We start from the raw sequence: 19,824 nt of genomic DNA on the forward strand, positions 1-19,824 counted from the left end.
CCCAAAGCATCCACTTGCCCGGATTCGGAGGTTTCCGTGCGTGGTTTTTGGAAATGCCTCTGAAACAGGTGTTTCCCCCCGTATGAGCACTGAAGGGCAAACCGGCACCATGCAATAACACCTTGTGAACATCTCCCACAATCTGCACTGAGAAAATCACCTTCCGGGCCACATCACTCCTCCCATTGCCCACCACACCAGCCGAAAATGTTCTCGTTAGTCTAGGAGCTTCTCTGGCCCCCATGGCTGCAGTAAACAGGCACCTGACAATTGTTTATTCTCCCAGCTCCCCTGGCAAATCTGTATCATTATCTCCACCTTACGCAGGAGGAGCTACTCAGAGGGATGCCGGGACGTGTCTGCGGTCACCCCGGAAGTCTGTGGTAGCACCAGGATTTGAACCCAGATTCTCCGGAATCCAAGCCCCCAAGCCCGACCTTCCTCTCAATAGGCCTGCTCATCCCAGGCTGCACCTTGCACCTCATCTGCTACCATCTTTGCTCTCTGTTTATCGGCCAGCCTCAACACCCTGCTCATCTCCATAGAATCATAGAAGATTAGGATTGGAAGAGAGCATCTAGTCCAACCCCTGCTCACAGCAGGACCAATCCCCAACTAAATCATCCCAGCCATGTGACTTTGTCAAGCCCGGCCTTAAAAACCTCTGAGGTTGGAGATTCCACCACCTCCCTAGGGAACCCATTCCAGTGCATCACCACCCTCCTAGTGACAGACTGTTTCCTAATATCCAACCTAGACCTCCCCCACTGCAACTTGAGACCATTGCTCCTTGTTCTGTCATCTACCACCACTGAGGACAGCCGAGCTCCATCCTCTTTGGAACCCCCTGTCAGGTAGCTGAAGGCTGCTATCAAATCCCCCCTCACTCTTCTCTTCTGCAGACTAAATAAGCCCACTTCCCTCAGCCTCTCCTCGTAAGTCATGTGCCCCAACCCCCTGATCATTTTCATTGTCCTCCGCTGGACTCTCTCCAGTTTGTCCACATCCCTTCTGTAGAGGGGGGCTGAAAACTGGACGCAATACTCCAGTTGTGGCCTCACCAGTGCCGAATAGAGGGGAATAATCACTTCCCTCGAGCTGTTGGCAATGCTCCTACTAATGCAACCCAATATGCCGTTAGCCTTCTTGGCAACACGGGCACACTGCAAACTCATATCCGGCTTCTCATCCACTGTAACCCCCAGGTCCTTTTCTGCAGAACTGCTGCTTAGCCAGTCGGTCCCCAATCCATAGCAGTTCATGGGATTCTTCTGTCCTAAGCACAGGACTCTGCACTTGTCCTTGGTGAACCTCATCAGATTTCTTTTGGCCCAAACCTCCAATTTGTCTAGGTCCCTCTGTATCCTATCCCTCCCCTCCAGCGTATCTACCTCTCCCTGCAGCTTAGTGGCATCCGCAAACTTGGTGAGGGTGCAATCCATCCCATCCTCCAGATCATTAATGAAGAAGTTGAACAAAACCGGCCTCAGGACAGACATGGAACAGACCCATCAAAAAACAGACTGCTCTATGAAGTTCAGGACGTGTGGCCTGTCTCCTCTGATTTCCAATGTGACCATCACCTTAGTATCTGGGCAACATGGTAAGCTCAGCCACTGAATTACTGGGGAGAACAGGTATCGTCCCATATACAAGAGGCCTGATTGTGCTGTCACTGATGCTGGTGTAAATCCGAAGTGACTCCATTAAAGTCAATGTCCAGGCAGTAGAAGAGAGAGCCAGGTCAGACCCCAGGACGTTAGTTCCACGCATTCCATCACCTGGTACCATATGGGAATTTTGCCCACTGAGGGAGAAAGAAGACAAAGCACGATAATAACCTTCTACTCCTTAGAGGTTTACATCCATCGATCGCAAAGTGCTTAAGAAGGTAAGTACCATTATCCCCATTTCACAGGTGGGGAAACCAAGGCACGGAGGTTCGGTGACTTGGACCAATGTCACACAGCAAGTCAGGGCCAGAACTGGGGGTAGAACCTAGGACTCCAGGTGTCCTGCCCTGTGCCCTGGCCTCAGAAGGCCAGAAAGGCAGCTCAACGTGTTTATGATACGGGATAAGATAAGGGCACGAGTCCAAGACAACGTCTTCCAAATGCCCCAGGATTATTTCTGACACCCAGAAAATGTGTTTAGTGCTGATGCGTTGGTCTAGCAAAAGGGAAATCGTTCCTGAAAGTGGGTGAGAGTTCACAGAGAGATGGAGCGGGCTGGGACTTTGCACTGCCGGGCCCAGTGCCCACCCCGGCTTGGAGAACAACAGAAACATCTTGGTAATAGTTACCCAGCTCCCCCCAGCCATTACCGCTCCCCTCTAGCTGTCAATCAGCACAGAGCCCTTCGCCCCGCTGTCCAATCAGAACTGGGGAGGGTTTTGCAATCTTTGACCTTATTTCTGCTCGGTTGGAGTTTAAACTTTGCCACTGAGTGAAAGAAGCTTTGGGGAGAAGCAGAGAGAGAGAAAAGACACATCCCAGCCACCAGCACTTCCAGGGGTTTGCCGGGAACCCCCAGTTCACATCAGCAGAGGCCCTTGGAGTGGGACTTGGCTATAGACAAAGGTGAGTTCATGAGCTAATTCCTCCAGAAATCTGTCCTTTCGGTGTCTTTTCCTAGCAGCCCTACGTCTGGCTATCAGTGCAGCACAAACAACAGGACAAAGGTCGGGACATGGGGACAGAGCAATCCACTGGCCAAAAAGTGATTTAATAACAACCGATTGCTGTTAATAGCGTATTAATTAGCAACTTCCCACCCAGACTCAAGCAGCTACCTTAGAAGGTCGGCCTCAGATTGGGGTGGGGTTTTTTCCATTATATTTTTCAAACTTGCCATCAAACATTGGTATTTGGCATCTCCACTGTAAGCATTGAGTCCAGATCCAGTCACTGAATATTCGTCTGACACCTATAAAATGTGATTAACTGGTACCTGTTTGTTTCTTAGGGCCAGAATTTTCACAACAAATGGGTCGTAGGTGGTATGATACAAATGAATTATCACCACTCTCCATTTGGGCCCCCAGCTAAGTATCCAGATTTTCACAAGAGCTCAGCTGGCCCTCTGTAGCAAACAGGGGCAGCTGGGGGTTAAGATCTGAAATATCTGTCCTGAATTTAAGTACCTCGACGAGAGCTGAGCTCTTTTGAAAATCTGACCTCGTAGCGACAGAACGCGCCTGGCTGGCATCCAATGAAGTGAGCTGTAGCTCACGAAAGCTTATGCTCAAATAAATTTGTTAGTCTCTAAGATGCCACAAGTCCTCCTGTTCTTTTTGCGAATACAGACTAACACGGCTGCTCCTCTGAAACCTGGCTGGGAACTGATTTTTTGGGTACCCGCAAAAGATTTCAATGAAAACAAAACAAGAGTTTGTCAAGATTTGCTGTCCGAAGTTTGCGCCAAACTGAAACATTTTTGGCCAGCCAAACTCCAACCAAAACCGTTGGGTTTGTGGCCAAGCAAAATGATTCAGTGGCTGAAGAGGGAAAGGTTTTCAGGTTTTTCAACAAAGGCCCCCAAATTTCTTCAAAATTGGCCCTTTCCCAAGGGAAAGCTGTTTGGCATCGGAAAAACGTTTGGAAGGAAAAACATCATCGCCGTTACTACGGAGCCCAAGGGCTGCGTTTGCAGAAATAAAGAATTAACGGGCCACGGTTTGCTTTAGGCTGGGGTAGACTGGGAGGAGCTCTGCAGTGCGCCTGATCCTCCTTGGCCCTGTGCTAGCCCTGTACAGGTGCAATTCCACCCATTTCAGATTCCTCCCGGTGTACGACACAAGCGAACGCAGAGGCAGCCCCCTCAGCTCTGGATTTGCACCAGGGAAATGAGAGCCCAAGTTAGGGGCAGATTTGGCTAAAATCAAGCGTAAGATCAGTTTCACATCTGCTGTCCCCTCCCGCAGGTCAGCCAGCTCCTGCCCCTGGAGGGGGACGGACCCAAAGTCAAGTAGCTGTTTTCTGGCTCTCTGTGGAGGTGGGGGTGTCAGCTGAGAGGCACTCAACTTGATCTCACCTCCTGTGCACCCTGCGGGCAGCCCCAGAACCCTGTGGAGGGCCACGCTATGGGGCAAGAGAAAATTTACAGCCACAAAATCACCCCAGTTCTGTAGCTGTGGAGTGAGTCCCAGGCTGGGGTCAGCTCAGAGGTTCCTGGTTGCCAGGAAACAATTAGTTGCTCATTATTTCAGATGGGCACCAACTGAGCCCATCACACAGCCCTGGGCCTCTGGCTCATTCCTTCCCCTTCTTCCGCTGCCCAGTCCCCTCTCCTCTTAACCTCCCAAAGCCAGCCGCTAACACCTCCCACTCCTCTGTCCGTCTCCATCTGCTCTGGCAGCCTCAGGGGCCACCAGAAAGGGCTCGGCAGGCCGAGGACCATCCTACCAGTGCAAGCCGTGGCCTGGGATGTGGCAAAGGTGCTCCAGGTTTCAGGGCCTCTTGCTTTGCCTCTCAGAGCCCAGCCAAGTTTGGGTGCTTTGGACACTTCTCTCCAGCCAAGGGCCTTCTCCCCGCGGCTGGGACGGTCCCGTCCTCTAAGTCAGTGGTGCCTCCTGACAACCAGCCTTTGGGGGCTTGCCAGCACCATCTTCTCGTCTCCAGGGGCTCAGCAAGGGGGATTGGCATGCGCAGGAGGGAGTCTGGCATCTGCCCATTTCCAGAGACTCGCTGTATGGAGAATAGCTGATCTCCGGGGATCCCACAGGGTGAAGCCCCCATGCTTGGAGCAGTTTGGAGGGACCTTTATTAGTCACCAGCTTGGCCCAGGGGCCTCCCTCCTGCATGGCAGAGACAGGGGTAGTGGAGAGGCTTAAAGCTATCAAAATGCCAACCCCTGCCCAACAGAGTGGTGCAAAGCAAGAGAATAGACCATAGCCACTTAGGACTTATTGGATGTCCCTGCAATGCTCCCCACAGCCCCTGGGAACTCCAGCATAGCAACGGGGAGAGAACTTGGCTGTGCAATGACAGTTCCTGTCTCTTAAGCTAATGGAGAATCTCCCTTCGGTGCTGGCAGTATAGGGGCTATGAAACACAGGTCAGGTGTTTGGATTTCCTCCATTAGAGGGTACTGGTGCACACATATGCACACACACACACAAAGACACCCCCCCCCCCGGCCACTTCTTTGTGTCTACACAACAGCCAAGATTTTCAGCAGTGACTACCAACTTTGGGTGCCCTACCTGAGACACTTTAAAGGGCCTGACAGTCAGAGGGGTGGGTGAAAAGCAGCCCCCTTTATGGTGACCTAAGTCAGCCCCCCAGAATCACTCCTCCCCCCTTGGGAAATAGTGGCCTCTCTTTCCCTAAGCGTGGGCCCCAAGGGAGCCACCCAGGGCCAGCCCCTGCCTACGCTATGCTGGGGAAGCACTGTAATGTTGTTCCCATCCAGCTGGAGGCGCTGCTGGAGGCAGCCAGGGCAGTCGCAGGGATTCAGATGGCGAGAAAAGCTGGAGGTTCAGAGTCCAGCAGTAAATGTGGCTCCGGTCAGGCTGGGCGGGGGCAGGGGCGGGGGTGGGACGGGCGGGGGGGGGGGGAGATTCTAGGAAGCGGCAATAAACCCAGCCGCAGAGGCCTGGTGAGGCTCCCTGGCCAATGCTGAGGGGAGGGGAAAGAACCAGAACGCTCCCCACTCCCTCGGGACTCCGCCCCCACTTCTGGGCCTGGGGGCAGGGCTGGCGGGGGGAGGGAATCCCCATCCCAAGGCTGGGGGGGGACACAGCACGTGCCAGGCAAGAGAAGAGGAGCTGGGGTGGGAAGATGGTTCCCCAGGGCAGGCAGGGCAGGAGGGATTCCCCCTCCTGTCCCAGCTCTCACTATATCCCCGAGCTCCCCACTGAGCCCCCCCCCCCAGGTCTCTGCTCCCCAAGCTCTCCGCTGAGTCCATCCCAGCTCTGCACCCCGGGGTGCCCAGGGAGCTGGCCTGGCCATACGGTGCCATCTCTCCCCCAGCAGACATGGCCTCCAGCTGCCAGATGGGCAGCCTCAACGGCCTGGAGCTGCTGGACCTGCTCTTTGACCGCCAGGACGGGATCCTCCGGAACGTGGAGTTCGGGGGCCGCTCGGCCAGCTGGCCTGGGCCAGAGCAGAGTGTGAGTTCCCCTCCCCCAGAGTTGCGGGAGGCAGGGGCACGGGGCTCGCAGTGCTAACAAGGGGAACACTGGCCCTGGCTCCTGACCCGGGGTTCCCCAGGGACCCCTCTGCCTGGGAGGCCAACAAGTCACTGACCAATCAGACCAGTGCAGACCACTAGTGCTGGGAGGGAGGCCCACCCCACCCTCTCCCCTGGGTGCACTGGGGTCCCCACCCCCTCCCTTGGGTGCACTGGGGTCCCCACCCCATGTACTAGTGCCAGGAGCCCCTCCCCACCCTGGTGCACGGGGAACCCCACCCATGCACTAGTGCCAAGAGTCCTAGTCCCGGCCCCACCCTCGTCCCAGGCTGGCTCACGCTCTGGCAGGGCGTGGCCATGGGCAGCCCGATGCCCTCCATCCATGCCAGGCTTCCCCCTCCCGTGGGTGACTCGTCTCCTGGGCCCATTTCCGTCTCATCTCCAGCAGCTGCCCGGTGCCCAGGAAAACGAGGATTTCCTCAACTCCATCCTGGGCTCGGGGGACTCCTGCTCCGACTCCCCGACCTGGTCCCCTGCAGCCAGTGACAGCGGCATCTCTGAGGACCCGAACTCGGACCAGCTCGACAGCCCCCAGCACTACGTGCCCACAGGCAGCCCGGAGGGCTACTCGGATGCGGGGCCCGGCGAGCCGGCGTACCCCTACCGGGAGTCCTCCCGGGCCCAGCCTGCTCCCAGCCTGCCTGGGGCTGACGTGCGGGAGGCTGAAGTCTCCATAGACCTTGGTGAGTTCAGGGGTGGAGCTGGAGCTGGGGGGGGTCAGTGGGGAGCCCGGGGTGCAGGGCTGGGGGGGGTCAGTGGGGAGCCCGGGGTGCAGGGCTGGGGGGGTCGTGCACCGGGGGGGGCCCAGACGGGTGTGCACGCAGTGGGGCCTGAGCTGGGGGGGGCTCAGTGGGGAGCCCAGGGTGAAGGGAGCTGGGGGGGGTCAGTGGGGAGCCCGGGGTGCAGGGCTGGGGGGGTCGTGCACCGGGGGGGGCCCAGACGGGTGTGCACGCAGTGGGGCCTGAGCTGGGGGGGGCTCAGTGGGGAGCCCAGGGTGAAGGGAGCTGGGGGGGGTCAGTGGGGAGCCCGGGGTGCAGGGCTGGGGGGGTCGTGCACCGGGGGGGGCCCAGACGGGTGTGCACGCAGTGGGGCCTGAGCTGGGGGGGGCTCAGTGGGGATCCCAGGGTGCAGAGCTGGGGGGGTCAGTGGGGAGCCCGGGGTGCAGGGCTGGGGGGGGTCGTGCACCGGGGGGGGCCCAAATGGGTGTGCACGCAGCGGGGCCTGAGCTGGGGGGGGCTCAGTGGGGATCCCAGGGTGCAAAGCTGGGGGGGTCAGCGGGGAGCCCGGGGTGCAGGGTTGGGGGGGGTCGTGCACCGGGGGGGGCCCAGACGGGTGTGCACGCAGTGGGGCCTGAGCTGGGGGGGGGCTCAGTGGGGATCCCAGGGTGCAGAGCTGGGGGGGGTCAGCGGGGAGCCCGGGGTGCAGGGCTGGGGGGGGTCGTGCACCGGGGGGGGCCCAGACGGGTGTGCACGCAGTGGGGCCTGAGCTGAGGGGGGGGCTCAGTGGGGATCCCAGGGTGCAGAGCTGGGGGGGTCAGCGGGGAGCCCGGGGTGCAGGGCTGGGGGGGATGGTGCACCGGGGGGGGCCCAGATGGGTGTGCATGCAGTGGGGCCTGAGCTGGGGGGGGCTCAGTGGGGATCCCAGGGTGCAGAGCTGGGGGGGTCAGTGGGGAGCCCGGGGTGCAGAGCTGGGGGGGTTCAGTGGGGAGCCCAGGGTGAAGGGAGCTGGGGGGGGTCAGTGGGGAGCCCGGGGTGCAGGGCTGGGGGGGGTCGTGCACCGGGGGGGCCCAAATGGGTGTGCACGCAGCGGGGCCTGAGCTGGGGGGGGCTCAGTGGGGAGCCCAGGGTGAAGGGAGCTGGGGGGGGTCAGTGGGGAGCCCGGGGTGCAGGGCTGGGGGGGTCGTGCACCGGGGGGGGGCCCAGACGGGTGTGCACGCAGTGGGGCCTGAGCTGGGGGGGGCTCAGTGGGGATCCCAGGGTGCAGAGCTGGGGGGGTCAGTGGGGAGCCCGGGGTGCAGGGCTGGGGGGGGTCGTGCACCGGGGGGGCCCAGATGGGTGTGCATGCAGTGGGGCCTGAGCTGGGGGGGGCTCAGTGGGGATCCCAGGGTGCAGAGCTGGGGGGGTCAGTGGGGAGCCCGGGGTGCAGGGCTGGGGGGGTCGTGCACCGGGGGGGGCCCAGACGGGTGTGCACGCAGTGGGGCCTGAGCTGGGGGGGGCTCAGTGGGGATCCCAGGGTGCAGAGCTGGGGGGGGGTCAGTGGGGAGCCCGGGGTGCAGGGCTGGGGGGGTCGTGCACCGGGGGGGGCCCAGACGGGTGTGCACGCAGTGGGGCCTGAGCTGGGGGGGGCTCAGTGGGGATCCCAGGGTGCAGAGCTGGGGGGGTCAGTGGGGAGCCCGGGGTGCAGGGCTGGGGGGGGTCGTGCACCGGGGGGGGCCCAGACGGGTGTGCACGCAGTGGGGCCTGAGCTGAGGGGGGGCTCAGTGGGGATCCCAGGGTGCAAAGCTGGGGGGGTCAGCGGGGAGCCCGGGGTGCAGGGTTGGGGGGGGTCGTGCACCGGGGGGGGCCCAGACGGGTGTGCACGCAGTGGGGCCTGAGCTGGGGGGGGGCTCAGTGGGGATCCCAGGGTGCAGAGCTGGGGGGGTCAGCGGGGAGCCCGGGGTGCAGGGCTGGGGGGGGTCGTGCACCGGGGGGGGCCCAGACGGGTGTGCACGCAGTGGGGCCTGAGCTGAGGGGGGGGCTCAGTGGGGATCCCAGGGTGCAGAGCTGGGGGGGTCAGCGGGGAGCCCGGGGTGCAGGGCTGGGGGGGATCGTGCACCGGGGGGGGCCCAGATGGGTGTGTATGCAGTGGGGCCTGAGCTGGGGGGGGCTCAGTGGGGATCCCAGGGTGCAGAGCTGGGGGGGGTCAGTGGGGAGCCCGGGGTGCAGGGCTGGGGGGGTCATGCACCGGGGGGGGCCCAGACGGGTGTGCACGCAGTGGGGCCTGAGCTGGGGGGGGCTCAGTGGGGATCCCAGGGTGCAGAGCTGGGGGGGGTCAGTGGGGAGCCCGGGGTGCAGGGCTGGGGGGGTCGTGCACCGGGGGGGGGCCCAGACGGGTGTGCACGCAGTGGGGCCTGAGCTGGGGGGGGCTCAGTGGGGATCCCAGGGTGCAGAGCTGGGGGGGTCAGTGGGGAGCCCGGGGTGCAGGGCTGGGGGGGGTCGTGCACCGGGGGGGGCCCAGATGGGTGTGCATGCAGTGGGGCCTGAGCTGGGGGGGGCTCAGTGGGGATCCCAGGGTGCAGAGCTGGGGGGGTCAGTGGGGAGCCCGGGGTGCAGGGCTGGGGGGGTCGTGCACCGGGGGGGGCCCAGACGGGTGTGCACGCAGTGGGGCCTGAGCTGGGGGGGGCTCAGTGGGGATCCCAGGGTGCAGAGCTGGGGGGGGTCAGTGGGGAGCCCGGGGTGCAGGGCTGGGGGGGTCGTGCACCGGGGGGGGGCCCAGACGGGTGTGCACGCAGTGGGGCCTGAGCTGGGGGGGGCTCAGTGGGGATCCCAGGGTGCAGAGCTGGGGGGGTCAGTGGGGAGCCCGGGGTGCAGGGCTGGGGGGGTCGTGCACCGGGGGGGGGCCCAGACGGGTGTGCACGCAGTGGGGCCTGAGCTGGGGGGGGCTCAGTGGGGATCCCAGGGTGCAGAGCTGGGGGGGTCAGTGGGGAGCCCGGGGTGCAGGGCTGGGGGGGGTCGTGCACCGGGGGGGGCCCAGACGGGTGTGCACGCAGTGGGGCCTGAGCTGAGGGGGGGCTCAGTGGGGATCCCAGGGTGCAGAGCTGGGGGGGTCAGCGGGGAGCCCGGGGTGCAGGGCTGGGGGGGGGGTCGTGCACCGGGGGGGGCCCAGACGGGTGTGCACGCAGCGGGGGCTGAGCTGGGGGGGGCTCAGTGGGGATCCCAGGGTGCAGAGCTGGGGGGGGTCAGTAGGGAGCCCGGGGTGCAGGGCTGGGGGGGTCGTGCACCGGGGGGGGGCCCAGACGGGTGTGCACGCAGTGGGGCCTGAGCTGGGGGGGGCTCAGTGGGGATCCCAGGGTGCAGAGCTGGGGGGGGTCAGTGGGGAGCCCGGGGTGCAGGGCTGGGGGGGTCAGTGGGGAGCCCGGGGTGCAGGGCTGGGGGGGGGTCGTGCACCGGGGGGGGCCCAGACGGGTGTGCACGCAGCGCGGCCTGAGCTCCCCTTCCCGAGCGCACAAGCCCGTCCGTGGAACTGCGGCGCGGGTGGATCTTCCCGGTAGCACCGCGAGTCGCCAGCAGATGGCGGTAAATCCCGCTGGTCGCAGCACAGCGGGGAACCTGCGGCCAGAGCAGGTTGGGGGGAGCTGGGGGTGGGGGTCTGGCAGCTGGAGCCCCCCAAGTCCCGGGCTCAGCTCCTCACTCGGGGCCCGATGCTCCCTCCCCCGCGTGTCGTGTGGTGACTCGCTCCCACGGGGCGCGGCAGGAGCCCGGGCGGCAGGCCCAGCAAGGGGCCCGGCAGCAGACGAGAGGGAGCGAGGGGGAGTCCTGCAAGGGGTGGAGGGGATTGGGGCCCGGACAGCAGGACTGACGCCCCAACCAGGACGCCGGTCGGCTGGGCCAGGGCACCGATCACACTGACCCCACATCGCCCCGTGTCCTTCCTCCCAGACATGTGGAATCCTGGGTTTTTCTTGGAGAAGAGTCACGACCTGCCTGCTCCCGCTCAGATCGCAGCTTCCTGCACCCTGACGGTGAAGGACCTGCTGCTGTCCAGCAGCTGTGAGATGGTGAGGGCCTTGCATTCCACCTGCCCATCCCCAGGCACTCTCCATCCATCCACCTGTCCCCCGTCCGTTCATCCATCCATCCACCTGTCCACCTGTCCCCACCCACTATCCATCCATCCATCCCTCCATCCCCACCCACTATCCATCCCCCCATCCATCCACCTGTCCCCCTGTCCGTCCATCCATCCATCTGTCCACCCGTCCCCACCCACTATCCATCCATCCCCCTGTCCATCCATCCATTCCCATCCACTCTCCATCCATCCACTTGTCCACCCATCCCCACCCACTATCCATCCCCCCATCCATCCACCTGTCCCCCGTCTGTCCATCCATCCATCCATCCATCCATCCCCACCCACTATCCATCCTCCATCCATTCACCTGTCCCCCTGTCCATCCATCTATCCATTCCCATCCACTCTCTATCCATTCACCTATCCACCCATCCCCACCCACTATCCATCCATCCCCCTGTCCATCCATCCTCCCATCCTCACCCACTATCCATCCCTGCATCCATCCACCTGTCCCCATGTCCACCATCCGTCCATCTGTCTACCTGTCTCCACCCACTATCCATCCATCCCCCCGTCCATCCATCCATCCATTCCCATCCACCCTCCATCCATCCATCTGTCCACCCATCCCCACCCACTATCCAACCATCCATCCTCCCCAATCTCACTGTATCCATCCATCCACCTCTCTATATCCTCCATCCATCCATCCCCACCCAGTTTCCATCCATCCTCTCCAACCTCTCTGTTTCCATCCACCTGTCCACATCCATCCATCCTTCCCCATTTGCTCTGTAATTACTGGCTTACAGGAGGTCAGGCCCAAAGAGCCCAATTCTCTCTTGCCCTGCACCTTGTGCAGTCACTTGCACCCGTGCAAAGGGATGTAAAATGTCCCCAGAGCAGCGTGGGGCGTTTTCCAGCCCCTGGGCCCTGTTGGACATGACAGCAGGAGCTGCAGGGCAATGGTGAACTGGGTCAACCGTGTTAATTAGGGGTTTGAAAGTTGGGCGTAGATAACCCTCGTTGGGGCTGGGCAGAGGGCAAGCCGGGACCGTGAAAAGCTTCCTCCCCTGGGGGCAGTGCCCGAGGACTTGAGTCCTTTCTCATCATATCTCTGCTATTCCAGGCCCGTCCCCCCCAGCCCTGCCAATGCCCCTCAATCCTGACCCTGCAGCCCTGTCCCCAGCTAGTCCAGCCCACCCCCCAGCCCTGCCAATGCCCCTCAATCCTGACCCTGCAGCCCTGTCCCCAGCTATTCCAGCCCACCCCCCAGCCCTGCCAATGCCCCTCAATCCTCACCCTGCAGCCCTGTCCCCAGCGAGTCCAGGTCTGCCCCCGCCCCCCACCCCTGCCAGTGCCCCTCAATCCTCACCCTGCAGCCCTGTCCCCAGCTATTCCAGCCCACCCCCCAGCCCTGCCAATGCCCCTCAATCCTCACCCTGCAGCCCTGTCCCCAGCTAGTCCAGCCCACCCCCCAGCCCTGCCAATGCCCCTCAATCCTCACCCTGCAGCCTTGGACTTTTCTGACCCTCCCCAAATCTCTGGTTCACTTGGAGGTCTGCAGAGGGGTCAGGTGGGCTCGCCCTGCCCCCTGGGATGGTCCCCCCAGCTGGGGGCTGGCCTTGTGGCCGGGCTCTCGGAGCAGAGCGGGGGTGGGGGGCCAGGCGCTTCCAGGGGGTCCCACATTGGTTCCACTCACGCAGCAGCAGCAGCTGATGACCCCAGCGCTGCTGAGACAAGGTCCGGGGCACTGCCAGGAGCTGGCGCTGACGGAGGATGAGAAGAAGCTGCTGGCCAAGGAGGGGGTCACGCTGCCCACCCAGCTGCCCCTCACCAAGGTAAGGAGAGGCCAAGGGACGGGATCCCCCTGGGTCACCGTTACAGCTGAGCCGTATCCTTCCTGTGCCTGGAGAGCCAGCTGGGTCGGCGTAGAGGGGTGGGGGGCATGGAGGGCCCATGGGGCGGGGGGTCCCTGTTGGGCTCATTGTGGACTCAGCCGCGGGTTCTGGCCTGCTGTTAGCTCCTGGACCAAATCCAGGCCTGGCGTAGGCCACGGCAGTGCCACCGACTCCAGCTGTGTGCTGGTACCCACTTGCCCCAGGGTTGAATTGGACCCCAGCGAGGGCCCGGGGGAGTGGAGGAGCCTGGCGGCGGTGGGTGGTGGTGGTGAGGGAATGGGCCGTGGGGGTGGGTTGTAGGACAGGTCTTGGTGGATGCCTAGGCCCTGGGGGAAGCGGGTTGTTCACACAGGGGAGATCAGCCCTGGGGGGTTAGGGGAGGGAGAGCGGCGGGGCCGGCTTGTTCGCAATCCCCAGAACCTGTCCTCCCCGCTAGGCCATCTCAGCTGTGGGGGTTTGGTTAGAGCCCAGCACGAGGAGTCAGAACTCCTGGGTCCTAGCCACTGGGGGGCCTTGAGCAAGTCTCCTCCCCTCTTGGTGCCTCAGTTTCCCATCTTGGTGGGGGGTCAGGTAACTGCTCCCTGCAGAGCATTCCAGCACCCCCAGCGAGAGGCACACAGTAGTATCTATTCTCCAGGGCCACAGGGTGACGGGCTGTGGGGCTGGGAAGGACCCCAATCAGGGAGTCCCACCCACACCGCCGTGGTCTGGGCTCTGCCCTTCTCTCCGGCAGTATGAGGAGCGGGTGCTGAAGAAGATCCGGAGGAAGATCCGCAATAAGCAGTCGGCTCAGGAAAGCCGGAAGAAGAAGAAGGAGTATATCGACGGGCTGGAAAGCCGGTGAGACCCCAGCCGCTCGCTCCACACCTCAGAGCAGGAGCTGCCTGCCTCAGGCTGGCACCGGCTGTCTCTGGACCCCGATCCCCTGTGCCCTGCACCTCACGCAGTCATTTACTGCTGGGCCATGGGGGCAAAAAGCCCCTGGGCTGGGATGTTGGCGGTGCAGGCTCGGGCCCGCTCTCTAGAGAGACAGGAACCTGCTTCATGCCCCTCCCTCGTTCCCATCCAGCCCTGCCCTGTGCGGTGCCATCTGTGCCCCCCAGCCCAGTTCCTATCTCAGCCCTGCTTCCCCACGCCCCATCTCCGCCCCCCCTCCCCCGTTCCCGGCTCAGCCCCCCACCGGCTCACGCCGCCTCCCGGTTCTCCCCCCAGGATGTCGGCCTGCACGGCGCAGAACCAGGAACTGCAAAGGAAGGTGCTGCACCTGGAGAAGCAGAACTCGTGAGTCCGGCCCCCAGCTCCCTGCTGCCGGGGGGGATGGGGGCGCTGCCTGTCCCCGCCTTAACCTGAATAACCGGGTGATCCGGCTGCAAAACAGAGCCCCAGAGAGCCCAGGGGAGGCCTCCCCCGCATCCCTGGAAGTGAAAGCTACCCAGAGCCCCCCTGGAGACCTGCCTCGGCCATCAGGGGCAGGCTGGGTCCCTACACTTGTCCCTGGGGCTGCAAACAGGGATGGGCCCAAGTCGCCCACTTCAGCCCTGCCGCCCCCCCGGTGCCTGGCAGCGTGGGGCAGGTGCCATTTGCGTCGGGGGCTTTGGTCCAGGCCGCTCTCTGGTTCTAAGTGCCCTGAGGGATGGGTCTGCCCCTGGGGGGTCCAGACTGCACCCCACGGGGGCAGTGCCCCCCACATTCAGCGCCTGCCTCTGACCGGGTCTTTTCCGCGTCCAGGTCCCTCCTGGAGCAGCTGAGGAAACTCCAGACCCTCGTGGTGCAGTCGACTAACAAAGCCGCCCAGACGGGGACCTGCATCGCGGTGTGTGGAGATCTCTTGCCCTTTGCTCCCTTCTCTGCAGATGCCCCCAACGGGGGCTGGGCCTAGCTTTAGGGGAGTGGGGGGGGAGGGGGCTCTGCTGGGCAAGACCTCCTGGGCCCCATCCGTCTCCCTTCCACCCACTGCCTCCATGTAGCCACGAGACCCCTATTCCCGTGGAGGGGTCTGGCTCGGCACCCCCAGCTCTGCCATTGCCTCCGTGTTGGGGGTGGGCTTTCTCACGGTCTGGCTCCATGGAGCTTCGCTCTCCCCCATTGCTGCTGGCCACAGGATGGCGCTCCGACACCACGGGAATGGGCACAGGCAAGGAAGGGTAGACGGACAGGCCGACAGACACACATCAGAGAGTGTGTGGGGCCCGACAGAGTCAGACGGACGTGGGATGAATGGGGATAGAAAGAGAGAGAGGCAGACAGAGAGGTATGAATGGGGATGGATGGCTGGACGACAGACCGATGAGTATGAATGGGGATGGATAGACGGACAGGGAGACAGAGGGGTACAAATGGAGATGTATAGCTAGACAGACAGGATATGAGTGAGGATGGATGGATGAACAGACAGGGGTATGGATGGATAGACAGAGGATGGGGATGGACAGACAGGCAGACATTGAGGTACGAATGGGGATGGAAACAGACAGACACAGACCCATGACCTGCTCCCAGTGTCCCTAGGGAAGTTGAGGTCCCCTGGCTGGTACCCACATTCCCCTCCTCTTGCCCCCCAACCCACAGACGGGGGGCCCAGGAGACTGTGGCTATCGGGGGGGGGGGCAGCTGACATCTCTCTCCCTCCGGCTCGCAGGTGCTGCTGCTCTCCTTCGCCCTGATCATCTTCCCCTCCATCAGCCCCTTCGCCCCCAGTAAAGCGGAGCCGGAAGGTGACTTTGGGCCGGTGAGAGGTATGTGCTGGTAATGTGCAGAATGCAGTGGGAGTCCAGGGGTCCACAACATGCCGGCTGCTCCCTGGGAGCTGAGGGGTCCTGCACACACCTACTTGCGACGGATGGTGTTGCGGTTAAGGTCTGGGAGACAGGACAGCCAGTTTTCAAGCCCAGCTCTGCCAAGACTCGCTGAGTGACCAAGGCACTGTCCCCAGGTCCGTGCCTCAGTTTCTCAGTATGTAACAGCAGGAGGATAGTGATGTGAGACAACATCGGTGGAGGGGTAAGCAGGGCTGAAGTTAAGCCCTTGTCCACAGGCAGTACCCCTGCCCCCGCCATTCAGGAGCTGGACTGGGAATCTGACGTCTTTAATTAAAATTCTCCTGGCACTTGGTTTTTTTGCAGTGTCCAGTCTGAATGCCAACCTGGGTAACCCTGCCTTCCTAACTGCCCCATGGAGTTTTGACTAGACATTGGTTCTGTTTCATTCCTGGCGCCGCAGAGCACTGCGGCGTTGCTGCGAGCTATTACACAGTTGCCGCATCCCACCCCAGAGGTGGCTGCATTTCAGCACCGGGGGAGTGCGATCCTGGGGCAGCATTGCCATACGCTATTACGCAGCTGTCCGGTTCCACCCCAGAGGTGGCTGCATGGTAGTGCTGGGTGGAGCACTTTCCGTGCCCCATAAAGAACGATCGGGTGCAGCATGATTCTCACAACTTGTGGGGGAAGGGCGGTGGGTGGGAGGGGTCCTGCTGAATGGTGCTGGGTGGCTAGCACTGGGAGACGCCCCACTGATCAGGCTTGTGCCCCCTCCGCCACCCCGTGGCAGTGTTTTCCAGGTCTCTCCATAACGATGCCTCCTCCCGGGTGGTCTACGCCCTGATGAAGGATGGCGCCGAGAGCCCCAAGGAGCCGGAGAAGCCCGTGTGGACGGAGTACGCCGGCGAGGCCCAGAGCGAGCCCCAGGGAGTCCTCCGCAAATTCCTCGGCAGCCACGTGCTCGCCAGGCCCCGGGCAGAGGCTCCGCCAGCCAATGGGACGGGGGCCCTGCCGCAGGACGGACACTCGGACTTGGAGGCGCTCAGTCACGATGGCCCCATTGCGGCCTCGCTGGCCTGGACAGAGCCCAGCCAGCCCAGCCAGGTGCGGCTGGAGCCGGCCGAGGAGCTGTGAACGCCCCCCGCCGTCTCCCCCACGCCTGGCCAGCCACGGAGCTCAGTCGTGAGCGGGAGCACCGGGAGCCGCTGGCCAGGACCCCAGGCGGGGGGTACTGACGGGAGTGCTGCCCTCGGTGGCCTGCCCGGGGTGGGGATGGGGCAGAGTGCGCGTGATGAAAGAGTGAGAGAGAAGGGGGGGTAAAAAGAGGGGGAGCATCTGGCTCCTTGGAGGCTCCAGCATTTGTCTGGGAGGGGAGCCTGGCCCCTGGGCAGCTGCCGTTTCACCCAGCGCAGGGCTGCAGGGGAACAAGGCTATCCGGCCCCATCCAGCCTTCCACCCCCCCGGGCTGGGGCACGGTCCCTGCCTAAGCGTGGGGCTCCCGCCCGGTCCCCTGTAGATTCCATGGGCTGGGAGGTTTCCCTGCTAATTGTCTGACATTTCCCCTTTCTGCCTGTCTGGGACTGCAGACACTTATCCCAGCAGCACCCGTCCACCCCCAGCCCCTGCTCAATATTTGTGTCTCTTCTCTGTCCTCCCTCGGCGTGGGGAGGGAAGGTGGGGACCTGCACAGAGCGGCCGGGACCAAGCTGCTCCATGGAAAGGGATGGGTCGTTCCCCTCCCGGCCCCACAGCCCGTGGCTTCTGGGTGCCTAGCCCAAAAATCACCTCGAAGGCCTGGGGAGGTAGGCAGAAACCAGGCCTCCCTGCAGGCCTCCCTGCAGCTCCACTTTGCTGGCAGCTGGGGCAGCCTGGAGCGGCTGGGGGCAGGAGTGTGATCCCGAGGCAGAGGGGAAGGGGACCATGTGGTTTCCAAAAGGGATTCGATCCTGTCCGAGAGAGGCGCAAGGGGGAGCTGGGGCCTCTTGTGAAAAGGGCAGGGGAAGGGCTGGAAAACCACGGGTTGCTCTCCCCAGCGTGTGCACGGAAAGCGTCGCCCGGTCATAAGCTGGTTAATACTCCAGGAAGGCCCCGGGGACACTGGCTAGGGGGCTGGGATGCAAGCGAGATGGGGCTCGAGCTCTGCCTGCTCTTAGCGCTGCCTCTCCCGGGGCACAGGGAGCGGGTGGGGAGTTGAAATGGCCAGGCACACCCGGGGCTGGGGTGCGGGGCACAACCCCTCAGGAGCCAAGAGTTCACACCCGAGTTCAGCGAAGCGGAACTGACCGCGCCTGGCAGCTGCGATGCACCAGGCCCCGTCAGCCCCGGGCTGGGATCCGGCTTAGCTGCCAGGCAGAGGGGGAGCGTCTGGAGGGGTGTGTGTGTGCATAGGAGAGAGACTGCGGAGGTATAGGGAGTACCTCTGAGGTGGTGGCGACTGACCCTGGCTGGGGTCTCAGAGCCCTTCCCCAGATGGAGGCCTGCGAAAGCCCGTGTCCCTGGCTAGAGTGGGGCGCACGCTACGATTCTCTCCAGGGGGGCCCCGCATGGCCATCGGGGGGCCCAGCGAGGGAGCGGGGATATTTGGTGTTTCTCTGTTTGGGGGTGGATTTTTTTTTTTTAAGCCTGAGTTTTCATCTCCTAATAAACTATTTTGGAAGAAAGGGCTGTGGAGTTTGGCCGGGGTAGAAACAGGAAGGGGTGCGGGGTTGGCCAACGCTGGGACAGCCAAAGGCCAGCACCTGACTGCCAGCAGCTTTCCACCTGCCTCCGCAAGGCCGCTTCCCCTGCACTCTCCCTCTGACCCGATTTTCAGACGCGCTGAGCACCCAAGTCAATGGGAGCTGCAGAGGCTCTGAAAATCAGCCCCCGTGGGGGGCGGGCGGGGCACCGTGGGGCAGGGGCTCCCTCCTCCTGCGGATTCCCTTGTAGCAGGGAGGAAACCTTGGCCTGGCTGCCCGCTCCACCAGTGCCCACATGGCTTTACGCCGTCCCCTTTGAAGCTAGCACAGAACTGGGCGGGGGGCAGGGCAAGGGGTAAGACTAATGCCATGGAGGGGCAAGCAGCAGGGAGAGGGATACCCGGGCAGGGCCAGATAAATGTGTCCAGGACCATACGTTTGTAGCTGGCTGAACAACAGAGCAGGGGCCTGGTAGCACTTCCTGGACGGTGGGGGCTGAGGGCCCATGGGTCCTTGGGCGTGGCAGACACGTGGGACTGAAGGAGGAGAGGGCAGGTACGGGGTGGGGGGGCCCTGCGCAGTTCAGCTGGGCAGTGAGAATAAGGAGGCGTTGGCCTTTCCTTGCTGGAGATCTGGCTGCAAATCCCAGCGGAGGGTCATGGGCTGGGCAGGTGTGCGCCTCACAAATGCAACCACCGCTCAGCAGAGGTAGGGGCAGAAGGGGGAGTCGCAGGCCCACTGGCAGGCACTTCTCCTTCGGTCCTAGAGGGCGTCTGTTCAAGTCACCCCCATTCAACCAGCCCCGCTGCTGGCTGACTCCTCTCTGTGCCCCAGGGCAGGGCAGGGCAGGGCCAGGAGACAACCAGAAGATTCAGTCTCCAGGTCCCTTAGGTTTGGTCTTGTCGGCTGTGTCTACACTGCGATCAGCCACCTGCGGCTGGCCCGCGCCAGCTGACTTGGGCATGCAGGGCTCGGGCGAAGGGTGCAGACCCTTGGGCTGCGTCCCGAGCTCTGGGACCCTCCCACCTCTGCTGGTAATGGCCGTGTCGACCCACCCTTAGAGACTCCACCACAAGTACTCTTGGGTCCAGTAGGACCCTACCTGGGGCCAGCTGATTACCCCATAAATGGCCCAGCATCCTGGAAAGCCCAATTCATGCTGTATTTATCCCCCGCATGGTGCACCCCGTCTGGGGCAGTCCCACGCCACCCCGCACACCCCTGCTCCAGCATCTTCTGCCACGTGCAGCCTCCACCTTGGTCCCCACCTGCCCTTTCAGCAGGACGGCCGCCCCGGCCTCCCCCGCAGGAGACCTTCCAAGGTTGGCAGACTAGCCCCGCCGCTGGTCTACGACCCTCAGCCCTCTCCCGCCTCCCGGCCCTGGTTCTCCAGCTCGGGAAGGGCAACAGACTTACCCCTGGGCCGCTTTGCTGTCCTCAGCCTCCCCCATGGCTTGTAAAGCGCCCCCCCATTCACACCTGTCTTCTGCTCATGATTAGCCCCAGCTGCCACCTTGC

At 63.0% G+C, this 19,824-nt stretch overlaps 1 protein-coding gene across 4 annotated transcripts; it reads left to right on the top strand.

Annotated features, from left to right (window-relative positions):
• Positions 1 to 2,427: 2,427 nt before the first annotated feature.
• Positions 2,428 to 18,277, top strand: CREB3L3 (cAMP responsive element binding protein 3 like 3). 4 transcript variants are annotated; one of them, XM_084614872.1, is made up of 10 exons: positions 2,428 to 2,579; positions 5,973 to 6,112; positions 6,578 to 6,875; positions 10,830 to 10,948; positions 12,675 to 12,809; positions 13,603 to 13,709; positions 14,082 to 14,150; positions 14,598 to 14,682; positions 15,508 to 15,604; positions 16,419 to 18,277. In XM_084614872.1, exons 2-10 carry the CDS (start codon positions 5,978 to 5,980, stop codon positions 16,760 to 16,762), a joined length of 1,389 nt encoding a protein of 462 aa, XP_084470998.1. In that variant the 5' UTR covers positions 2,428 to 2,579; positions 5,973 to 5,977; the 3' UTR covers positions 16,763 to 18,277. The 4 variants fall into 4 exon arrangements, with proteins under 4 accessions (XP_084470998.1, XP_084470997.1, XP_084471000.1 ...); XM_084614871.1 differs by having other exon boundaries at positions 5,976 to 6,112; XM_084614874.1 differs by having other exon boundaries at positions 5,976 to 6,112; positions 12,678 to 12,809.
• Positions 18,278 to 19,824: the final 1,547 nt, after the last annotated feature.

Source organism: Lepidochelys olivacea (genome assembly GCF_965140295.1).
Source record: "Lepidochelys olivacea isolate rLepOli2 genome assembly, chromosome: 25".
Classification (NCBI taxonomy): Eukaryota; Metazoa; Chordata; order Testudines; family Cheloniidae; genus Lepidochelys; species Lepidochelys olivacea.

Excerpts from the sequence above, each read along its gene's own strand:
- CREB3L3 (XM_084614872.1), top strand. The coding sequence starts at position 5,978 with ATGGCCTCCAGCTGCCAGATGGGCAGCCTCAACGGCCTGGAGCTGCTG. Across the intron at positions 10,949-12,674 it reads TGTCCAGCAGCTGTGAGATG|CAGCAGCAGCTGATGACCCC; the intron begins GTGAGGGCCTTG and ends CCACTCACGCAG. Across the intron at positions 14,151-14,597 it reads CACCTGGAGAAGCAGAACTC|GTCCCTCCTGGAGCAGCTGA; the intron begins GTGAGTCCGGCC and ends TTCCGCGTCCAG.